This window comes from Mesoplodon mirus (genome assembly GCF_964341445.2).
Source record: "Mesoplodon mirus genome assembly, chromosome: 9".
In the NCBI taxonomy this organism is placed as follows: Eukaryota; Metazoa; Chordata; class Mammalia; order Artiodactyla; family Ziphiidae; genus Mesoplodon; species Mesoplodon mirus.
This window is the reverse complement of record NC_138985.1, coordinates 38,704,081-38,726,884: the sequence shown is the minus strand read 5'-3', so window position 1 is coordinate 38,726,884 and position 22,804 is coordinate 38,704,081. Positions and strand designations below refer to the sequence as shown.

The 22,804-nt window shown below is 39.1% G+C and overlaps 1 protein-coding gene across 1 annotated transcript in view; it reads left to right on the top strand.

Annotated features, from left to right (window-relative positions):
- Nucleotides 1–22,804, top strand: part of ELAPOR2 (endosome-lysosome associated apoptosis and autophagy regulator family member 2) — a 179,458-nt gene that overhangs the window by 133,172 nt on the left and 23,482 nt on the right. Inside the window, exons 10-18 of the mRNA XM_082632908.1 lie at nt 503–631; nt 6,308–6,398; nt 7,002–7,104; nt 10,314–10,451; nt 12,256–12,519; nt 13,242–13,415; nt 15,666–15,855; nt 17,135–17,231; nt 17,788–17,889. Of these exons, the coding sequence (XP_082489034.1) occupies nt 503–631; nt 6,308–6,398; nt 7,002–7,104; nt 10,314–10,451; nt 12,256–12,519; nt 13,242–13,415; nt 15,666–15,855; nt 17,135–17,231; nt 17,788–17,889 (1,288 nt within the window). The remainder of the gene's footprint in view (nt 1–502; nt 632–6,307; nt 6,399–7,001; nt 7,105–10,313; nt 10,452–12,255; nt 12,520–13,241; nt 13,416–15,665; nt 15,856–17,134; nt 17,232–17,787; nt 17,890–22,804) is intronic.

The following is a 22,804-nucleotide window of genomic DNA, read 5'->3' as shown; positions in this document are numbered from 1 at the left end:
CCCTCAGCTCCCATCATCACTTTTAAGTATAGCCAATATTTTGAATTTCAAGTAATCAGTCCATAATTAAATGGTGTAATAGTCTGTTAAGTTTAGTAACTAGTAGGAAGGGTGGAATATTTCCTTATTTATGAGGTAGAGGAAACTGATTCTAAGATCACATGTAAGTGAACTTATTTCAGAATCACCCTTCTTATGGAAGGTAATTTCAGTGTTAGCAGTTATTCCCAGAAATGCAAGGAAAAATTATCTTAAAAGATTTTGTGTTCTTTTCCTTTTTCATGTTAATCAAGTATTTATGTGTATACTCTATCCAGAATTATTTTTCTTTCCAGACTGCTCTTGAAAAAGTTGTTAATTCTTAAGGGAATTTGTGGTTTACTCTCTCTCCTTTCCACTTGCCTCTCTGCTAGTTAAAGTTTAGTAGTGCTTGGAACAGAGCAAGAGGAAATTATCCAGATGTGATTTAATTGTAATTCTCTGCCCCATTTGTCTCCTGTAGAATGTAGACCATGTCCAGCAGGAACAGAGCCTGCACTTGGGTTTGAATATAAATGGTGGAATGTCCTTCCTGGCAACATGAAAACCTCCTGCTTCAATGTCGGGAATTCAAAGTGTGACGGAATGAATGGTGAGTTCAGAATCAGCCTTCTCAATGTATTTTGGTGGTAGAGACTTTTGGACTCACCTGTGTAAAAACACACTAAATATGGCTATGAGGAACTTCAATCTTATCATTTGGCTACTTGCCTGTCTTCCCAGACCTCACATAAAAATAGTAAATATGGTGTCATAGCCACATGACTGCCCTCTAAGAATATAAACTATTTTGCATTTTTTTGGAGTCAGTTTTGAAGTAGATGTTGAGGATCACCATTTATGGTTGTTATAAATACCAGAATAGATCACCAAGGGAGGCAATGAAATTTGTGTTGTTTGCCACTTGGAAGAGTCATAGTGTATATATATATAACACTGTATGAAAGCATTTCTGCCTGGATTGGTTTTCTGGCTCAGCACTGAGCCATGAGGAGGGGTTACATCATCTCTAACTCCCCTTGCCTATGAAGTCTATGATCGTGTTTACAAATGTATATGAACCCCACTTACTGAAAACTTGGAAACGTGGCAGAGTTCTATAGGATGGTTGCTGAATTTTATTTGTTCTTACATTTTAAGTGCATGGTGAGCCTACCACTTAGTTATTCTGCAATATTTGTTGGTCAAATGAATGACAGTATCTATGTATGTGTTTTTAAACTTGACACTAGAAATAGGTGTTATAGATACTAGGGTTTTACACTAAAATGTGCCCTTTACTTTTATAAGCTCATTGGCATTTTTTTTATCAGTTCACTTTTTCTCAATACTGTATTTTAGATCGTTGTAAAAAAAAAAAGCTTTCTAATCATATCTGTTTTAAACCAGCACCTATCTGAAATAAACAGGCTTGGGATGTAGGAAGTGAGATGTACACATGAGTACTCAGGTTGACAAATCGTAGGTCCTTGAATAATTTTGGTTAAACAGATGCATGAAAAAAAAGCCTTTATACATAATGAACATTATGGAATACTATTCTTTATCAACTAATAATCCTGCTTCTGGAATTTATCCTAAGGGAGAAGAAAAAAATAACACAGCAGTAATTACCCGACTATAAGGGTTTATGTTCCAAAAAGATCCTGTGGTTGAACTCTAAGTTGAGGCAGTTTGACATAGGAAAAATAAGAATGGGAATGTATTGAAAGCACTGATACATTTGTGTGTGTGTGTGCATGTGTGTGTATTCACTTATTAGTGAAGATTATCTGAAACTTTTATTTAGTCTTTTAAAGAAGTTACTCTTAGTCTAACTCTCATAACAATATTTGATTTAGCCACTTGCTTACTCATTCACTAGAGGCTGTAATTTAAATTTTTTCTGATTTTCAGAAATGTTCAATTATTAATTTAAAAAGTATACATCTCTGCAATATTTAGTATGTGATATTGAAAGAGCAGACAGTAATGTGAAAAATACAGAGGTAAAAGGTGATGTATATTTTTGTGACTGGTGGTTCAGTAACCAACCTTGGGAAAAGCAGTGCTCAAAATAATGGGGGTCAAAGCGAGAGGCCCAGGGCAGCCTGTCTCATGAAGTTGTTACTCCATCATGGAATTAAAGTGGATGTGCTTTGACCAACTTGACTGTGTGACTTGCAATACTTTGAGGTTCTTTTGTATTGTCAATCTGAATTTACCACAGTTGTGGAACAGATATGTAGAAGTACATCTTCATGTACTGGAATTCTGCCCAAGAGGAATTCAGAGTTGTAAACAAATTAGTGTTTATTCATGAAGCTTTCATTGAGCATTACCTATAATACCAAAAATGGAAATAATCTAAATTCCACAATCTGATAATGTTTACAAAAGTTATGCTGTACTAATTGGATGAAATGTTATGTAATCATTAAAAATGACAGCAGATGGAAAACAATTGGGCAGCGTTTCAAGCATCTTGAATGGTCCCATTCTCCAACCCAATAATTCCACTTCTGGGAATTTATACCAAGGAAACAATGTGGTGTAAAGAAAGAAATTATGCACAAATATGTTAATTTTAGTGTTATTTATGAGAGTCAAAAATATGAGAAAACAAAGTTTTCAACAATGGGGTATGATTAAATAAAATGATGATATAACCATACAACATATTGTTAACTCTTTAACACTAGATACAGAAAGGAAGTATTTATGATATAATGATTATTAGAAAAGTGAGAAGATAATACTAAATGAAAAACAGAAAATACAGTAAATTATACAATAAAACCTAAAGTATATATATATATATATATATATATTTTTTTTTTTTTTTTTTTTTTTTTTTTTGTGGTACGCGGGCCTCTCACTGTTGTGGCCTCTCCCGTTGCAGAGCACAGGCTCCAGATGCCGCAGGCTCAGTGGCCATGGCTCATGGGCCCAGCCGCTCCGCGGCATGTGGGATCTTCCCGGACCGGGGCACGAACCCGTGTCCCCTGCATCGGCAGGCGGACTCTCAACCACTGTGCCACCAGGGAAGCCCAACCTAAAGTATATTTTTGAGAAAATTATGCACTAGAAAAAGAGAGAAAAGAAACACACTGAAATGTTCAGTTTATCACTTGGGGGTGGGAGGTTTCTGAGAAGTCTGAATTACTTCATTTTTTTCATTTCGTTTACTCTAATAAATATTCCTCATGTATACACATTGCTTTCAAAATCAGGATAACAGCACAGAATATTTGTTTAAAAATATTTTTATTTGACCCAGTAGTTCTTTTTTTTTTTTTTTTTTTTTTTTTTTGCAGTATGCGGGCCTCTCACTGTTGTGGCCTCCCCCGTTGCGGAGCACAGGCTCCGGATGCGCAGGCCCAGCGGCCATGGCTCACGGGCCCAGCCGCTCCGCGGCATATGGGATCCTCCCAGACCGGGGCACGAACCCGTATCCCCTGCATCGGCAGGCGGACTCTCAACCACTGCGCCACCAGGGAGGCCCGACCCAGTAGTTCTTTTACTGGTATTCTTTTCTAGAAAAATACAGAAAAACTTTACCCCAAATATCTCCATTATAGTGTCACTTCTGCTCGCTAAAAGGTAAAACAATCCAAATGGTTACATTGAATGTATGGTCAATAGGAGGTAAGTCCTGTAGTATGAGTGATTTAGTAAATTATGGGAATTAATTACATCTGTCTACATGATAAACTATTAATTTAGTCATTTAGCATGTTGGTGAAGACTTTATACATAAAAATGCTTATGCAATAATGTTAATTCATAAAACTATGAAACAAAATGTTATCAACAATAAGATCTCAGTTATGTAAAAACATGTATGCATCTAAAAGATAGTGAAAAGCAACACCTCAGAATGTTAACAGTAGTTTTTTCTGAGTGATGAGTTTATAAATAATTTTAGTTTTCATCTTCAAATTTTTCTGTAGCTTTCAAAATTTTATAATAAATATAAATATGATTTCTAAAACAAAAATAAATCTTAAAATAGAAATTGTGGGGCTTCACTGGTGGCGCAGTGGTTAAGAATCCGCCTGCCAATGCAGGGGACACAGGTTTGAGCCCTGGTCTGGGAAGATCCCACATGCCACGGAGCAACTAAGCCCGTGCGCCACAACTACTGAGCCCGCGCTCTAGGGCCCGCAAGCCACAACTACTTAGCCCACGTGCCACAACTACTGAAGCCCATGTGCCTAGAGCCCGTGCTTCACAACAAGAGAAGCCACCGCAGTGAGAAGCCCATGCACTGTAATGAAGAGTAGCCCCCGTTCGCTGCAACTAGAGAAAAGCCTGTGCACAGCAACGAAGACCCAACACAGCCAAAAATAAATAACTAAAATAAATAAATTTATTAAAAAAATAGAAATTGTGTATAGAAACATGGAAAATGTGCGATTCATTCTGAGGGATAAAGCAAAAGACAAAGTTGCTACAACAATGTATCACAAACTGGGGGGTTTAAAACAACAGAAATTTACCCTCTCACTTTCCAGAGACTAGAAATTTGAAAGGCAGGCATGCGCAGGGTCGTGTTCCTTCCGAAGCAAAGCGTCTGTAGGAAGACCCTTCCTTGCGTCTCCTAAGTTCTAGTAGCTCCAGGCACTCTGTGGCTTGTGGCAGCGTAGCCCGTCTCTGCCTCTGTCTTTGTGTGAGCATCTTTTCCTTGTGTCTCTGTCTTTACACGGTGTTCTTCCTGTGTGTCTGTGTCTAAATCTCTCTCTTCTCATAAGGACACCAGTCATATTGGATTAAGGCTCACCCTAAGGACCTCATCTTAACTTGATTATATCTGCCAAGACTCTATTTCCAAATAATGTCCATTCATGTGTACTGGGGATTAGAATATCAGTATATGTTTCTTGGGAGGGGATACAGTAAAACCTGCGGCAACAGGCAATGTTCAGACATGAGAAATATTTGTTTCCTCTTGCAAGGATGTTGGTCCCCTGCAAACCTCCATGCTTGTCATCCATGTACTCCTTTCTTTTCTTTGGCCTTCTCTGCTAGTCCATTGCCCTGCATGCCAGCTGAGCACTAAGAAATGATCTTAGAAGAAACCTTTGTAAATCCCCCCTTTCTTGGTGTAGAATTCCTCCATGTGGGAATATCCCTCTCCCTGTGGCCCCCACCACAAGTTTTCAGTCTCTCTATGCTTAACTGTGTCTCACATTACTTACACTGTAGTGAAGGGCCTGGTGTCCCACTGGGTCAGACTGTTTTGTGGCTGTCCTACTCTTAGCATTAGGAAGTGATAGCTGCTTATCTCTCTTTTCAACCACATGAACCTTTAGAGAGCAAAACAGTTGGCATTTCTCTCTTACTCAGGCAGCTTCGTACATAACCATTTTTTGAACTAGCTTGATTTATGTATATTCCACATATCACCTTTCTATGAACTGCTGATGATAACATTTCGAACATTGCCACATCACCAGTACAGCACTGATATTAATCTCTTTCCCAGTTTCTCTCTTATGCCTGTTCAAGTAGCAGAAGTTGACATTTCCTTTTGGAGGTACATGTGTCCATGTTAAGCATTGCCATTCGTTAATAACCTTGCTTGATGGTGTGTGAGGGCTGCATCCCCTTTCCTCATTTCATGGTGGCCATTTCAGCCCATGGCATGCTGATTGTTTCTCTGCAGAAGACAGACCTCACGTCACCTTTTATGTGCATCTCTATTACCTCATACTATTAACAGTTGTTAGCTATGTCTCTCATAGTCTACTGATTCCATAGTGAGGGTGGACCCAGTCTTGTCTTTCTATCCCTAAAGTAGGTCATGGTTCGTAGCATTCAGTGAAAGCCAGTTCAGTGAGTGAGTAAGTGAGTGAATGCAGAACAGGGGTTAAATTAGGGAACAACAATACAACAAACTCTAAGAAAGAGCTCCAGACCCCGCATCTTCATTAAGTAATTTGAAGTTTCTATTTCCCTTTGGTTACCTGAAGACTAGGATGTTTTCATCTTAGTATATGGAAATGGATAAAGACCGTCTGTTCTAGTTTAAAAAAATCATACCTCTTTGAGAAAACTGTTGTTAATTTGACCATTAAATACCTTTGATGCAAAAATATGCATTACTTGATTCTTCCTGGAGAATCATATGCAACGTTTTTATTGGTATCTAGGAGTCTACTTCTGCATGCAGTTTGCACCTGCAATCTAAAATTGGGAATTCTTTTTTTTGTGGCCTTATATAAAAAGATTGTCGGAAATCATTACTGGAATTTTTACTGACAAAGATAACCTTTATCATTTCTAGGTTGGGAGGTGGCTGGAGATCATATCCAGAGTGGGGCTGGAGGTTCCGATAATGATTACCTGATCTTAAACTTGCATATCCCAGGATTTAAGTAAGGAAAACCAATTCTGATTCCCTTCTGTAGGAATCCTCATGCCTGTTTCCCTACAGAAATAGGTGAAGTAGGGCTGCCTTTATAAAATATATTAATATTGTGGTGTACATAGCAAATAACAAGCTGTGTAGGATAATGTATTATATTTAAGAATATCTATAGAAACTATAACTGTTAATTGTATGTTAGTTAGATGAAGCCAAAGTTTTAAAAAATACTCTATCCAAATATTACAAAAACCGTGACTCTTGGATGCTTAATTCAGAGATCTTAGTCTAAGTCATTTGCAGGAGAATCTCTTGATTTATTTATTTGTTTTTCTTGCAGTTCTGTCTGTAAAGTAGTATGTTACAAATTGTTTAATCCTTTTAGCCCCCCATGTTGAATTGCCCAGCAGGAGTCTTTTTCTTGCTGTAGGCTGGGTGGCAGCATTTACACCAGGAGATCTGAGCATATTACCATGGTTGTGTAGACTCCGTGCAGCAGTAGACTGCACGGAGAGAAGAGCGTGGCTTTCAGCTTAATGCAAAAAGTGACTTAACTTTTTCCCACTGTATTCAGAACATGCTGTAAATATTGCAATTTTAATCTGTTAAATAGACCACCGACATCGATGACGGGAGCCATGGGCTCTGAACTGGGAAGAATAACGTTTGTGTTTGAGACCCTCTGTTCAGCCGACTGTATTCTGTACTTCATGGTGGTAAGTGGAAGAGGGGCTCTCACAGGTGGATTTCTACGCTTAGTGTTCTCTTTCAAGTGTGACCCTATTTATACAAATGGCGATAAGAATCCCATTTTTCTTCCCATTTTTAGGGTCTTCCAAAGACATTAAAAAGATACCTAAGGAACTCATTAAACATTGTGTGGTGAAGTCCACAAAGAAAGTGTTCATTCCTTGTGGAGAGAACTGAGTGATGGGGCCTGGGTGACAGACAGAAGCCAGGAAATATCAATTCCATAGGAGAGTCCTTCAGAAAAATATGCCGCCAGCAGAGTGAAAATTCTCCCCTAGTAACCATTCAGCAATTCAAACCATCAGGAGGGAGAAGCATGTATTAATAAGTGAGGGCACAAAACAGTGGAGGTGGAGAGCTTTGGGGAAAATAACCCTCTTCCTTGTTAAGTAAATAAATGTAGACAAAGGATTTTGCTATGTACATGTCATAATTTTGCCCATTTTTTCCCTAGATGTCCTGTAAATCTCAGCTAATACCTTGAGAAAGAGTAGTAACACAAAATTTACTTAAGACCCCAGGGAGGTATTAGAAGGTTGTTGGCTCAGACTTTAATGTTATAATTAAGTAGTGACTTCATAGACATGATTTGGTTTTGCTTTTTTCCAACAATCCTTTAGTAGCTAGTTAACAGTCCATTAACAGTTTCCTCCATGATATACAAGATATATGGAGATTTAAATATTTGTTGATGATTACTAATAGCTTAAATGAAGGCAGACTTTCGTTCTGAAAAAAAAAAGGACTTTGTGGTAGTCAAAGAAGATGAATAATCTTCAGCATGTCTATATATGACACCACAAATAACCGAGAAGTCGTTGGCTCTCTTAGCTCTCCCTCCTTATTTCTTCAATGTATCAGTTCCTCTTCATACTGAGTGCCATTAATGACAATTCAGACTCCCATTATCTCTCAGCAATAGTCTCTATGTATTCTTCTCATCCCCATCCTCTCATAAATGCTGTTGTCAAACTTATCTTTATAAACATAAAAACAATAGTAGAGGCAGCCACAACAAATCTACCCCCTCATCCTTAGTGGCTTTTTATTGCCTGTGGCAGTGGTTCTCAAAGTGTGGTTCCTGGACCAGCATCGTCTGGGAACTTGTTAGAAATGCACATTTCTGAGCCCCTTCCTAGTCTTTTTTTTTTTTTTTTTTTTTCTTGCGGTACACGGGCCTCTCACTCTTGTGGCCTCTCCCATTGCGGAGCACAGGCTCCGGACGCGCAGGCTCAGCGGCCATGGCTCACGGGCCCAGCCGCTCCACGGCATGTGGGATCCTCCCAGACCAGGGCACGAACCCGTGTCCCCTGCATCGGCAGGTGGACTCTCAACCACTGCACCACCAGGGAAGACCCCGCTTCCTAGTCTTAATGAGACACTCTGGTGATAGGGCCCAGCATTCTGTATTTTAGCAAGCCTTGAGGTTGGTTCTGAAATGCAGTAAAGTTTGAGAACCAATAGCCTATGAATACACTTAAAATTCCTTAGCATGGCATCTGTATGGCTTTTGTACTCTTTGCTCAGCCTCTGTTACCAAACTGCTGTTACTACTCACCCCTCTTTAGACACCCTGAATTTGTTAGTGGAACACTGTACTTTTTCACTTCTCATGCCTTGACACACTCTAAGCTAGAATGACTTTCTTCATTTTGCTCTATTGTCTGGTGAACTCCTGTTCATACTTCGAGGGCAGCTCAAACCTCACCTTTTCTGGGAAGCTTTCTCTTATTCCTTTAAGTAAAGTTAACCACTCCCTCCAGTGTGCTCCTAAAACCCTTTGAGAAAACCCTACTTTAATTATGTGAATGTATTCATATATTTGTCTCTCTCTGTTGATCTAGCATTCCTGAGGTTAGGGATCATAGATATTTATTTTGGTAAATCAGTCTTAAGAGGTTTTTGCTCATAGCTGGATCCGTTAGTTTTCTTTACTCTGTGATTTGATTTCTGCACAGCAATCTTTGAGATATCATCACCTAAATAACACATCAAAATGCTTTCAAAATCATGTAGTGTTTTACAAAGGTAAGGTGGTATTATTTGCAGTAATGCAGTATGTTCCATTTATTATGGGAATGAACATCCAGAAAGTGTTCAGCAAAACACTGTCTGTATATTATGAGCTCCTTTTAGGAAGTGGCACGTGTGATTATTTGGTTGTTTGGTAATGTGGGGAATTCTGTAACGTATGACAGGTGTATTCTGTTGTTCCTACTTGTGGTGTGAACTCAAGACGCATGTCTTTATAGCATATCTGATTATTTATAACATGCTTGTCATCAGCGTTTATATCATAGAAAGAAAGAGACATGTCTTGAGCCATGCCACTGTATTATCAACATCTCAGATAGCTAACAAAAACCTATCCAGATTCCTAAGTCATCTATTAGGGTTTCTGCAGGGAAGACTAATTAGAAAATTCAGAGTTAGTCTTGGTTTTCCATTTCAAATAAATTAGATGTGTATTACATTATTTGCTTTGCTTATTGCATTTGCTTTCTGACCATGTTAATGACATAATATTGGTGGAATGTCACACATTTATATAATATTCTAAATATTGAATTTAGCTAAGGAAATCAGAAATAAAATGTTACACAAATTAATCTTTTTAGAATTCAAGTATAAGCAAAAGACGATTACATGAACATAAATAACATTCTAGTTAATCTGCACTGGAAATTGCAAGTATAATTCAGGGAGAATTTAGAATTCCTGTATAAGAGCCGCCTATCAGAATCCCTCAGGGAAAAGATAAAAGATGGAAAGAAAGCCTTGTCATTTTATGAGGATCCTAGAAGTTTACTGTCAGAAGTTGGAGGAATTATGTTTCCCTTTCTGCATATATTTCCTAAGCTGGAGTCAGACACATACACATACACACCACCTCTCCCTCCAACAGAAAAATTCCTTAAACATAGCTATGATTTGAGACCTCTTTCACGTTATATTGATGATGTGGTTGATACATTGTAATTACTAAGCTAGTAAATGCTTGTGTAGACTTGAAGGGAAGTTTTTGAGGGCTTTAGGGTTACATGCTCTGCAGATAAATATTCCTGAATGCTGTAGGGTTTACTGTAAATACAAACATATGATTGTAATATATATACATGTATATTAATACTGAGTTGATGCTTTTTTGTATGTATTTTTTTCTACTGTATTTTAGGATATTAATAGAAAAAGTACCAACGTGGTCGAATCATGGGGTGGAACCAAAGAAAAACAAGCTTATACCCATGTCATCTTCAAGAATGCCACATTTACATTTACGTGGGCATTTCAGAGGACCAATCAGGGTCAAGATGTAAGTTCCAAGCACTTAAAAAAAAAAAAGCCACAAAGATGATTTTCCCTGTGGAGATTTGTACAAAGTGGTCACTCAAATCTCTGTATTGTCCCTAGACAATAAAGAAACCAACCAGTGCAAGGAGTGTCCACCTGACACCTACCTGTCCATACAGGAAAAGGCTTAGCTTTTTACTGATGTAGAATCAATCAAAGGCTTAGCTTTTTACTGATGTAGAATCAATCATTTGGTTATGGAGTAGACTGGTATAAAAATGGTACTTTTTTTTTGGTTTGTGTTTTGAGAGCAAGAATGTATGAAATGGAACAACACAATGTATCTTCGAATTGTTCTATACTTTGAACAAATATAGTTGGTAAAAGCTTAAGAGAAAGAAAATCTTATTTTGTAGTTATTTAAAAACTTACTTTTAAAGCTTTCTGAGACTTTGGGAAGGTGGTGACTTTCTTCCCCTTCGTCTGAATGATCTGACATTTGTCCAGGAGACATTATCTGATGTTGGTTTATTACTTCATACAGTAATGACTGTCTCCTTTTATAGCTTGGCGAGTATGTATGTACACACTGTTGGCTTTACACACAGAACTATTCTATTTTACTTTCCGTGGTAGAATAGACCTTAATCCTCCCCTCAATATTTTCCATTATATGCTTCAATTACATGTGATTGTGGATCTCCATTGCTGTGACATTCCCAGGGTGAGAACAAGGTAAATCATGGTTAAAGACGCTGCCTTAACATTGTGGTGGCAAATGTAGAGCATTTTCTCTTTTCTCTTCAGGTTTTTTTTTTTGTTTGTTTGTTTTTTTTTTTTTGCGGTACGTGGCCCTCTCACTGTTGTGGCCTCTCCTGTTGCGGAGCACAGGCTCCGGACACACAGGCTCAGCGGCCATGGCTCACGGGCCCAGCCGCTCCACGGCATGTGGGACCCTCCCAGACCGGGGCACGAACCCCTGTCCCCTGCATCGGCAGGCGGACTCTCAACCACTGCGCCACCAGGGAAGCCCCTCTCTTCAGGTTTTCACTGGGGAACCCATTCCCCAGGTTTCACTTGACTCCAGTTGCTCTTTTATGAGTGCTCAGAATTCCCACCTTGTGGGGTGTGAACATGCTGTGGAAGGCTTCCTTGCCTCCCTTCTGTCTTTGCCCCAGACAGAAAGCATCAAGAAGCAGCGCTCTACTGATTCAGTGGTGCTCACTGCTTGATGAAAACTAGACCTTAATTGACTCAGTGTCACAAGAAAGAAAAGTATAGTAAGACCCAGGTTTTTACTCTCTGTTATGCATCCAGTAGAAATCAGAGTATGTTGGTTAAGGAAAGTGCTAGAGAGGGAGGAAAAAAGCCCAGAGAAGTGATGTGATTGCACCACTATCACCCAGTTAGTGTTTGGGTGAGGACTTTTTAATCCCTGGTCCAAGTCTTTTCCACATTGCCACACTGCAAACAACCTATTGTATCATTTAGGCTTATGTCTGAATAAACAGTGATGGGAGCTAAGGTTGCTCTTTTGTTAAATCATATTGGTTTTTCCAGACATCAAGTCTATACATATGCCTGAATTTGTACCCATTATGACATAATTTCATAATTTCATGGCAAAATTCCTGGAACTCCATTACTGTGGAAATGATTTTCTAGTGTTAAGATTTAATATATTTTTAAAAAGTACCAAAAAGGAATACTATTAATCCACTGGCTGGGACACTTTGCTTAGTTATTTTGGTGGTACGAGCATAAAACAATCTGGTTGTGTAACTGAGCGCCAAGGCAGAAGTCATTACTTTCTGCTCTCTTTTTAGAATAGACGGTTCATCAATGACATGGTGAAGATTTATTCTATCACTGCCGCTAATGCAGTTGATGGGGTGGCGTCTTCATGCCGTGCCTGTGCCCTCGGTTCTGAACAGTTGGGCTCATCGTGTGTCCCCTGCCCCCCAGGCCACTACATTGAGAAAGAAACCAACCAGTGCAAGGAGTGTCCACCTGACACCTACCTGTCCATACATCAGGTCTATGGCAAGGAGGCTTGTATTCTCTGTGGGCCTGGGAGTAGAAGCACTCAGGTAAGTGGGTCTGTATTTCAGTTATCCCCAGGAGAGCATATTTTAACAGACAAACTCAAAGCTTCCTCTTAATGTTTCTCCAGGAGCTGTGAAGTTGCTATTTTTATTTATGAATGGCTTTTTCATTCCCTTTCTTATTTTACCTCATCTTACATCTGTTGAGCACTTAATATGTTCCATGAAAGTGCTAATTACTGAGGGCATAAAATATTAAGAAGAGCATCCAAATAAGAATGCTTTCCAAAAATATTAAAACTGATTTCTTGTGTATTCCATTAAGGTAGAGCAAGTAAGGTGCCTCACTATATGTAGGCTGTAGGCGTATATGGAGAACAGCAAGAATATCTCATAACATTTTAAGCGTAAAGATTGATGCTGTATTATGAGTGAAGGAAAAAATAGTTTAATGTCTGTTTTAAACTGGCATAACAGGACATTTTGGCTATTTATTAAAATACCTTTCTATAAGAAACTAATCTTAGAATAACTTTGTTAAAAACTAACACTTCTGAACTTCACGTAGAGAAATCTAGAGTTTAGAAATTTTCTATATTAGTGTGGTAAAATATACCATAACTAAGACAAAATAACTGAAATAGTTTTTAAACCTAGAACTTTCTGGAAACACATTTTTTCATAGCAGCTAATGCTTTCTTTCCTGCCATATTGTTTTTGCTTTGTTTTGTTTTGTTTTTTTTACATTTCTTAATCTTTAATCAAAGGACCACTCAGTTTGCTACAGTGACTGCTTTTTCTACTATGAAAAAGAAAATCAGAGTTTGCACTATGACTTCAGCAACCTCAGCAGTGTGGGCTCCTTAATGAATGGTCCCAGCTTTACCTCCAAAGGAACAAAATACTTCCATTTCTTCAATATCAGTTTATGTGGGCATGAGGTGAGTTCTGGCTGGCAGGGTGAGACGGAGCTATGTTTCAGCTCTGACTGAGTTATTTTCTGTGTTGATGGACCAATAAAATCTCTATGGAAACTAACAACCAAATGTCAGAAACTGAGCTGTGACAGCTTAAATCCTCTGTTGCTTCCTAGCACGTTGGCAGTTTTCTCCACCAGGGGCAACCTTGTCTGGTTCTCAGTCCATCAAAGCACTTATCCAGTCAGTTGAACCCCCAAAGCTTGGAGCTATGGAGCAAGGGCTTTGAGGTTCTTTCATTTTTGTAAAAGTGGGTCAGGCTTGTCAATCCCACCTATTTTTTAGGCAGGAAGTTAAGGTTTGAGAAAGTTTGACTGTTGCTTATATGGTCAAGTTTGTGTTTTAAAAAGAAAGGACTTTCCAGAGGAAGTTTGTCCAAAAATAAAAAGGACGTAAGCAGGGCACAAGTGCCAGTTGATGAGGTAGCCTCTGCTAATAAATAATGGGACTTAATTTTCTTTGGGAGGAAGCAGAACTTGAATGGATACTGGTAATGGGAGAGTTACAGGACTGCATGTCCAATATTTTTGTGGGCATAGAAGGTCGGGGTTGAGGTGTATGTGTGTGTATTCCCTGTTAGCAAAGGTGAAAATATACTAAGGCCTTTCCTCCATGTCTCTTTCCGTTTTAACTCCTATGTCTCTAATGGTCTCCGTTATGAAATGCTGTGCCAAAGGTTGTGTAAGGGAAATAAAAAGACGTCTCATGGCTACAGAAGTTCTCAAACGAAAAGGTCTATACATTTTACATGGTATGACGTTTGTCCTGTCCTGATTTTACATGGGGTGATCCAGCAACTCACCCGATTGATCAGTCACTTGGTTCACTCAATAAAAAAAAAAAATTAAATGCCTGTTGGGTTAAATGCTGTGTAAAGCAGTGAATAAGATTAATTCCACTGTATATCACACTTCTTCTCAGTCTCATTCCTGTGTTACCACTGTCTTTGCTTTCCTCTTCTGTCTTCCTTCTCTGTTTCTCCTTTTTATTCACATTCCTTTCCTCTTATTCTTGTATTCTTCTTCTTTTCCTCAGTAGTGTCTCTCTGCTCTTTTTCCTTGTTCTTCTCTTATGACGTCAGGAGTTTAATTTAAGCTTAGTAACAATATGTTGCACCTGTAATGTGGTGAGCAGGCTTGGTGGAGGGAGAACATTTTATAGGTTAGGATTGCTCGCTGCATTAAGGAAGAGAAATCTTTGTTCTTTTCTTTGTGCCCATCTGTGCACACTCTACATCTGAGACCAATAAAAGTGTTTCTGTTCTTTGTTATATATTTCTTCATAGAAATTGTAGAGTAAGGTACAGTCCTTTGCAGTGGGACTGTAGTATATTTAGACATACCATATTAAAAACAAATAAGAGTCAAACCATTTTATAAGTTATATCTTCTCACTACCCTCCAAATGATTAAAAAAGTAAGCTCCTGGGCTTCCCTGGTGGCACAGCAGTTGGGAGTCCACCTGCTGATGCAGGGTACGTGGGTTCGTGTCCCGATTCGGGAAGATCCCACATGCCGCAGAGCGGCTGGGCCCATGAGTCATTGCCGCTGAGCCTGCGCGTCTGGAGCCTGTGCTCCGCAACGGGAGAGGCCGCAACAGTGAGAGGCCCGTGTACCGCAAAAAAAAAAAAAAAAGTAAGCTTCTGTATACCCTTCAACATACTGTGTACTTGAGCTGATCCACATCGTTGAGTCTAAGAGTAGGTGAATAAAGACACTTGTAGTGACCAACTGTTCAGTTGTTGTCCTAGGCTTTTATGTTTTCTTTTTCAGCCTTGACGTTACTTTTCTGCCACACACAGGCCTATACAGGAGAAGGAAGAGCAAGTCCCTTTTCTTGGCATTAAAACCTTCACCAGCAGTTTTCTGGTTCCTTTATTGCATTGTTGTCCTAAGAATTGAAGATTTCACAGATGACTTATATTTCCTTAAGTCAGATGGCTTTCATCCAGTACAAATGATGCTTGTAGTTGGGGGAGCAGTGCAGCCTTGAATTACTGTATTCATGATAACTTCGGTGACTCTCAACCCTGGTTGAACATTGGAATTGTCTCAAGAGCTTTGAAAAAGTACTGGTGCCTGGGCCCACACCCTACCAGTTAAACCAGAATTGTGGTGAGGAGAGAGCCAGTGCTCTGGTAGAATCACTAGCTACCTGAGATCCAGTTTAGAGACTGACCTTCAGTGAAACCTCTTTATGAATTTATTTTCCTAGGGGAAGAAGTTGGCTCTCTGCACCAACAATATAACAGACTTCACAGTAAAGGAAATGGTGGCAGGGTCAGATGATTACACGAATTTGGTAGGAGCATTTGTATGTCAGTCAACTATTATTCCTTCTGAAAGTAAGGGCTTCCGAGCAGCCTTATCATCACAATCCATCATTCTGGCAGATACATTTTTAGGTAAGTTTAATTTGGTTCGTATACGCATGCATGCATTTGTTCTAAAATTATGGTCCTGATAACTTGTCATTGCATGGGTGCTTACCATCGATGATTAAAACCTACAGGTAATTCTAAACCATCACTTTATAACATGGTTAAAAAGCCCCTGCAAGTGAGATCTTTTGATCGTTCTCAGGGAATACAAGAAGCTTCTGAATTTATGTATTAACTTGTGTGATATGTTGTTTTCTGAGAGTCTGTGCCTTTCATCAGATTCTCTAGGAGTTTATGAAGCAAAATAATAATAAACTCCCAGAACTGTGAACAGAAGAAGAGTAAACAAACACAGCATAAACCTAAATCATAATATCTGCCACCAGTTTTCATCATCTCTTCTCATACCAGAAGTAATCTGGTGACAAACAGCAAGAGTCAATGTGCTGAGTTTTATTCCCCATCTGTCCCTCCTGTCTTTCTGGTCCAGAAAGTTTAGGGAAGCTTTAAGAATATTTCAGGTCCCTAATTAGTAATTCCTAAAGATCAAGTTCATTAAAATATCTGGGGTAGGGATTAGGGATCTAACAAGGCATATGATAATCTAACAATGTAACAAGCTTCTTAGATGATTCTAATCTGCAGCCGAATTTGAGAACCGTCGTGAGAGACTCCAGGGGAATTTAGCTATAATTTTCAGCACCAAGGACAGGTACTGAGTTTGTGCTCAGCATCAGAACTCTGTTAGAACCAAGGTTGCTTGCATTTGGCTCTGCTATCATTTTGCCTGGGGTGGATGGGTGGGGAACGCCTTACTCCTAGATTAAACAAATTTTGGAGTATTTTTCTGGAAATTATTAGGGCACAAAAAATTTTGTTTTGTCAGTTGTGTCTATAATGAATGTGAATGAATGAAAAGCTGCATTAGCAAAGTAGCCCAGCTCATTTGACACAACTCACAAGAGGCTGAAAATGATAATAGTAGATTGTTGAAATGTTAGAACTAGAAGGGACAGTGGAGATCATCTAAATTATTGCACGCATTTTACAAATTCAAGACATAAGAATCAAGGAAGTAAAGTGACTTAAGCAAAATTGCAAAACTAGGGAGTAGAATCTTTTATCTTCTATTCTGGAAACTTTGTAAAGTTTATTGTTCTTACCAAGAATGCATTAATTTAAGAGGATATTTCTGGTAAAATGACAGTATCAAAATAAAGCTATTTTCTATTTAGGTATACAGAGACTAAATAAGCCTAGTTTTGCCATATTGCTTAATAGTTTCTTTTTTATTCTCGTCTAGGAGTGACTGTTGAAACCACATTGCAAAATATTAATATAAAAGAAGATATGTTCCCCGTTTCACCAAGCCAAATACCAGATGTGCATTTCTTTTATAAGTGAGTGAACACGCTGCTTCTCTTGACTGTTTTCTTAATCATAAGGACATCACTTCAGGGTGCCTAGCATGGTAGCTTATACCTAATAGTCAGTCAGTAATTGGTTCGTAAGTGAAAGACTTAGTAAAAAAATAGGAAACGGGGAATATGTAGAAAGCATTATGTTATTTTCCTCATATATGTAATCTTCTAAATTAGACAATAAAGAGACTCTACTTCATTGTCTAGGCAGCAATTGTAATTCACACATCAAAACATCAGCCTAAGTCGCTATGACCTCTAATCTTTTAAAAAATTCTTTTGCTTCTAATTTTGATGGTAATTACAATAGCTTTAAATCCTTTGATGATAGCATATGACTTTACCTGGGGAGCAGTCAGCTTTTCATAGGCAGTGAAAGTAAATGAACTCAATATGTATTAAAATTCTAAATTAGTGAACTTTGATACATTTTTTCGTTTATTCATAAAGCATAGGAGCAGTTATACACAGGATATTTTTGTCTTTGAAATGTGTGTCATATATGTTTTGTGAAATAGCATTTCTTTTCCAATAGGTCTTCTACAGCTACAACCTCTTGTGTTAAAGGCCGATCAACTGCTGTGAAAATGAGGTGTAATCCCGCTAAACCGGGAGCTGGAACCATTTCAGTACCCAGGTAGTCTTATTTCTATATGATTCTTCCATATTTGTATTTATTAGGAAGAAAAACTCTCCAGAATCTTACTATTTTAAAACACGTTCTCTATGGATATAAAGCAGAAAGGGAACAAAGAATCTGTAGATTTTTGTTGTACAGACGTGCTGGGTGCCTGTAAAGAGGTATAGGCCCTTGCCGATCTCAGCACTTCCCGGTCTCCTCAATGACATATTCTCGTCTGGTTTGCCTGAGTGTCTAATTGTCTTCAAAATTATTTGAGTAATATATAACTATATTGTTTGTATCCTTGGATTGAGTCTTACTATCTAGCCTCTACTTTCTTGAGAGCTGGATAAGGAACTTCCCTGGATTACAGTTCTTCACCAGCAATGGACCATCTGAATCTAGGATCTAAATTTTAGATTAAGCAGTCTAACCTGTGCACCATAGTTTCTTTCTCTATAAGGGGATGAGGGTCATGTTAGATGCATTTCCAGCTCTTCAATTTTCTGATCACTGGTGGCGAAATCACCAAGGTAGAGTCTGACCTATACAATATGTAACACAGTTCATTTAACTGATTGACATGGAGGCAACAGCTGTCCACAGTCTAGATATGATTAATACAGCCACTTTGGGTGGGAACAGTAGGAGAAAAGAAGCAATTTCATGGACTCAAAACTGTAAACTTAAAGACTGTTTTCATGGCATGAGTGAAGCTTAAATGTCTCCTGATTTTTATTTTTTATAGTTATTCATTGTTTAGTATGTAGATTATTTCTAGTCTTTTTAGGGTTAAGGTACCTTTGGATTATAATTTGATTTGCATATTTTTCTCCATCAAGCTAGCAAAAATTTATCTTTAAAAAAATGATTGACTTAATTTTGTTTTTGATAGTTTCACCGTAACCTTTTGTGAGATTTTAAGCTATCCTGAGTATGTTACATCAGGATTGGAAATCAGTGGTCTAAGCATTGCTCCAGTTACTTGGGCATCTTAAAAATAATTACAGTGATAACATAGTATTTTGGGCTCATTTCTGTGCGTAAAGGCATAGTAGCATTCACCTCTTAACCAGTGCTGTTACTCTGGTCCTCGTAGATGTATGTATTAATTTTTCTCCTCACCTTTTCAAGGTGAGAGAAGAATGTGATGAGCACAATACATAATAAAAGGTAATGGACATCAGTGAAAGAAACAGAGGGAGCCTGGTGCTCAAGGGCATCGTGTGGTGGAGGATCCCTGGGCCAGTGTTCACGCTGGAGTTGAGGCAGCAAGCACACTTTCTTTATGAGAAGGTGTATCCAGAGATTCTTTCACTATGCTCTGATATCTCACCATGTGACTTCGAGTTCAGAGGTTTGTTTTATTTTCTATAGCACTTCTGAGGTCCTTTCTCAGACCTAGCAACTCACTTCTCGGGAGTCCACCTGGATGACTTCTGAAGCCTCCTCCAGGAGCCTCTATGACTTAAGCAGATAATGTTACTGAAGACTAACTCTGTCCTCTAGAAAATGTATCACTCTAACTCTCCCAAGGTGGATTCTGATGTTTTAACGTAATAAGAAAGTAATAGTCTCATGATGTTAAATGATGGCATCTAGAAACTAATTTTTTTCCTTGTGAGGAGAGGAAACGTTAAGTTACTCCTTCAACCTCAGGCAGTTTTTTCTACTTGACTGTCTTTGCAAGGGTTTCCCACGATCACATGCAGCAGAAGACCTTGGGGTGTCTATTTTTTTTTTTAATTTTAAAATTTATTCTTATTTATTTATTTATTTAAAGCAATCAATCATTTGAATACTTTAGCTCACATTTTTTTATTCAAAGAAAGTCACAAAAATTATAATCATCCTCATCAGTTCACTCAGTCCCATGTAATTAATTTTTTTTCATCTTGATCTTTTGTTAGCACTTTTATGAATTCATCAGTTTTCCATTAGAGTTCTGAAAATGCTTATTCATTCAGTTCAGCAGTATAGTCAGTTACCAGAAACCTGTGCTTGTCAGAGTCTTTTCCATGAATTCCTTGAAGATGAAACCCTTTTATAGGAACACTTTTGCAAAAGCATCAGAGCGGGGTGTCTATTTTAAAACTGATTTCGAGGCCTTCCCTGAAAGCTAAAGAATTTCCGACTGTTTGGAACAGGAATATTTATAAAAACACAAGACAATTCTGATACATATTGAAATTTGAGAACCATTGGTCTTAACCCCCATTTTGGAGATTTGACTTTTTTGTTTTCTGACATAGATTCTCACATGTTGTTTTGCATTTTAGTTTTCTGAAAAGCTAAATTAAAAGGTCGTGGTCTACAGGGTGGATGCCTTCACCCATATTTTGATGAAGCTGTGTTTATAATTACGACGCACACTGAAGTCTGAGGACCACGGCTCTAGGGAATGCTTTCAACCCCACAACCTAAATGTGCTGGCCTTTCGTTCTTTCTTTTCTTTTTTTTTTTTTTAAACATCTTTATTGGAGTATAATTGCTTTACAACGGTGTGTTAGTTTCTGCTTTATAACAGAGTGAATCAGCTATACATATACATGTATCCCCATATCTCTTCCCTCTTGCGTCTCCCTCCCACCCTCCCTATCCCACCCCTCTAGGTGGTCACAAAGCACCGAGCTGATCTCCCTGTGCTATGCGGCTGCTTCCCACTAGCTATCGATTTTACGTTTGGTAGTGTATATGTGTCCATGCTACCCTCTCACTTTTTTCATTCTTTCTTGAATCGATTTCCGTCAGGGCACAAGGGGGAGCTCTGGGATCAGGATCAGAACATGAGAAACAGCAGCTTGTCTGGAAATAATTAGAATTTTTTTTTTCTTTAAGCTGTAGGGCTGAATAAAGATTTCCTACTAACAGTAAAGAAATGTTAACAGAGCCAAATTTACTTAGGTTACTTTTGAAGAGGACTTAATTTGCATTCTTCTTTTTTGAGCTTTAAGTTCTCCAGGAGAGAAAGAAAGGTGCTAACCAGGAAATTGCCTTGCAGAAAGAAGTCTTATACGCTGACCAGGAAGTCACTGTAGGGAGTCCTTGGCAGTTCGGAAGGGATGCCATCCCCTGGAATTCTCTCTTGGCCAAGAATCTTGGCAAACCAGGCAAAGGCGACTTTGGCAAGAGTAATGTTGGCCAGGGCTCTGTGTCTTGGTGACCAGGGAAAATATCAATGAGAATGTCTTTACAGAAAGTGAAAAGGGCAGGAGAAAAAGGGAACTGTGTGTTCTCCGTGCATCTCACATGCAGTGCAGAAGGAGCGGCAAATATTCTGGGCCGCCTACTAACCAGCAGTTGGAAACACCAGCCTGTCTGTTTGGTCTGGCAGATGCAGTTGGTTTCTAATTCCACAAAGTGTCTGGAGGGTGTGAGACGTTTTCAATTAAACTTAACAGCATGATGTCTGTGGCAGATGAAATCAGAGTCAGAGTGGACTTTTGATATTATCTACTGCAGTTTGTACTTTGGCCAAAGAATAAATTGCGAACACAATCGACCCCTAATATCCGTAAATAGATGCCTCTCCAGCTTCTGCCTAAAAGGCTTTCCAAACCCCTAATCATGATCTTACATGGTTAGAGGAATCCAAGATTCTCCTTTCATTAGGAAAAATTTAGACCTAAGCATGTGTCCAAAGTGCTCTTTCAAAAACATGAGAAATTGCTGTTAGTTTTAACAGCAAAGTTTTAAAAAGGTTTGAAAAAATTTTTAAAAAGCCTTATTCGAAAACAGGTAGAGGGAACCATGTTAACTCTGGTAATGGAGATGTCATAGCACATTAGACATCCTTCAGTCAAACCCATTTACTTGATACAGTAGGAAACACCGAGGACCCAGGTCGCATAGCTATAGAGTGGCGCAGTCAAGATGGAATGGTTTCTTGACTGTGTCTGTTGTTCTTTTCATGCCATCGTGCTTTCATCTTGTCATTTCCCCCTCTTCCTTATAGGCAGAGATTTGCAAAGAAGCACATTAAACAGAGGCAAATAGCACATTTATCCGGGGGACAGCTCAACTGATCTGCCAATTATTGGTGCCTTCTTTTTAATGACTCATCTTTCCTCAAACAGGGTCGTCTTTATTAATGTTCTGAGTTAGAGGAAAATCCTCCTCCTTTCTTTCTTACAACTTAGGACCATATTTAATTGCTTGGGTAGTTGATAAATAAATCCAAAATCGTTTTGTGAAAACCTCCTTCAAAATCCAAATTCATTTTCATTGTAAGTGGAGCTTCTGAGGAGATTGTCTCTCACAAAAGGGGTGCTTCACACTTCGGTCCTGACAGCGGTCGAGGACAGAGGTTTGTGTTCAGAGGTCACGCACACCAGGGGTTTCTTCACAGGCTCTGATTTAGAGTCTCTCTATCAAAGTCGCTGGATCTATTGGAGCCTAGTGTTTTTGTTGGTATTTGGGGAAGGACTGTTAGAGCCAAAACAGTTGTCTATTCATTTTAAGTTATTAAAAGCCAGAGGATAGGGCTTCCCCGGTGGCACAGTGGTTGAGAGTCCGCCTGCCGATGCAGGGGACACGGGTTCGTGCCCCGGTCCAGGAGGATCCCACATGCCGCGGAGCGGCTGGGCCCGTGAGCCACGGCCGCTGAGCCTGTGCGTCCGGAGCCTGTGCTCCGCAACGGGAGAGGCCACAACAGTGAGAGGCCTGCGTACCGCAAAAAAAAAAAAAAAGAAAAAGAAAAAAACCCAACATCTACATATGGGGCAGTTCTTGCCGAAAACAAACTGGAGACTGGCAGGAGGGGCCATCTATGACCAGGACTGTAAAGAAAGATCCACATGGAGTCGAGTAGGAAGGGAAGAGAAGCGATCAGGTCGGGACCTGTGCCCCTGGGAGGAGACACAGAAGAGGAGGGGGACATCACAGGCTTGGAGATCCTCCCTGAGGAGTGAGCTGTTTGAGCCACACAGTG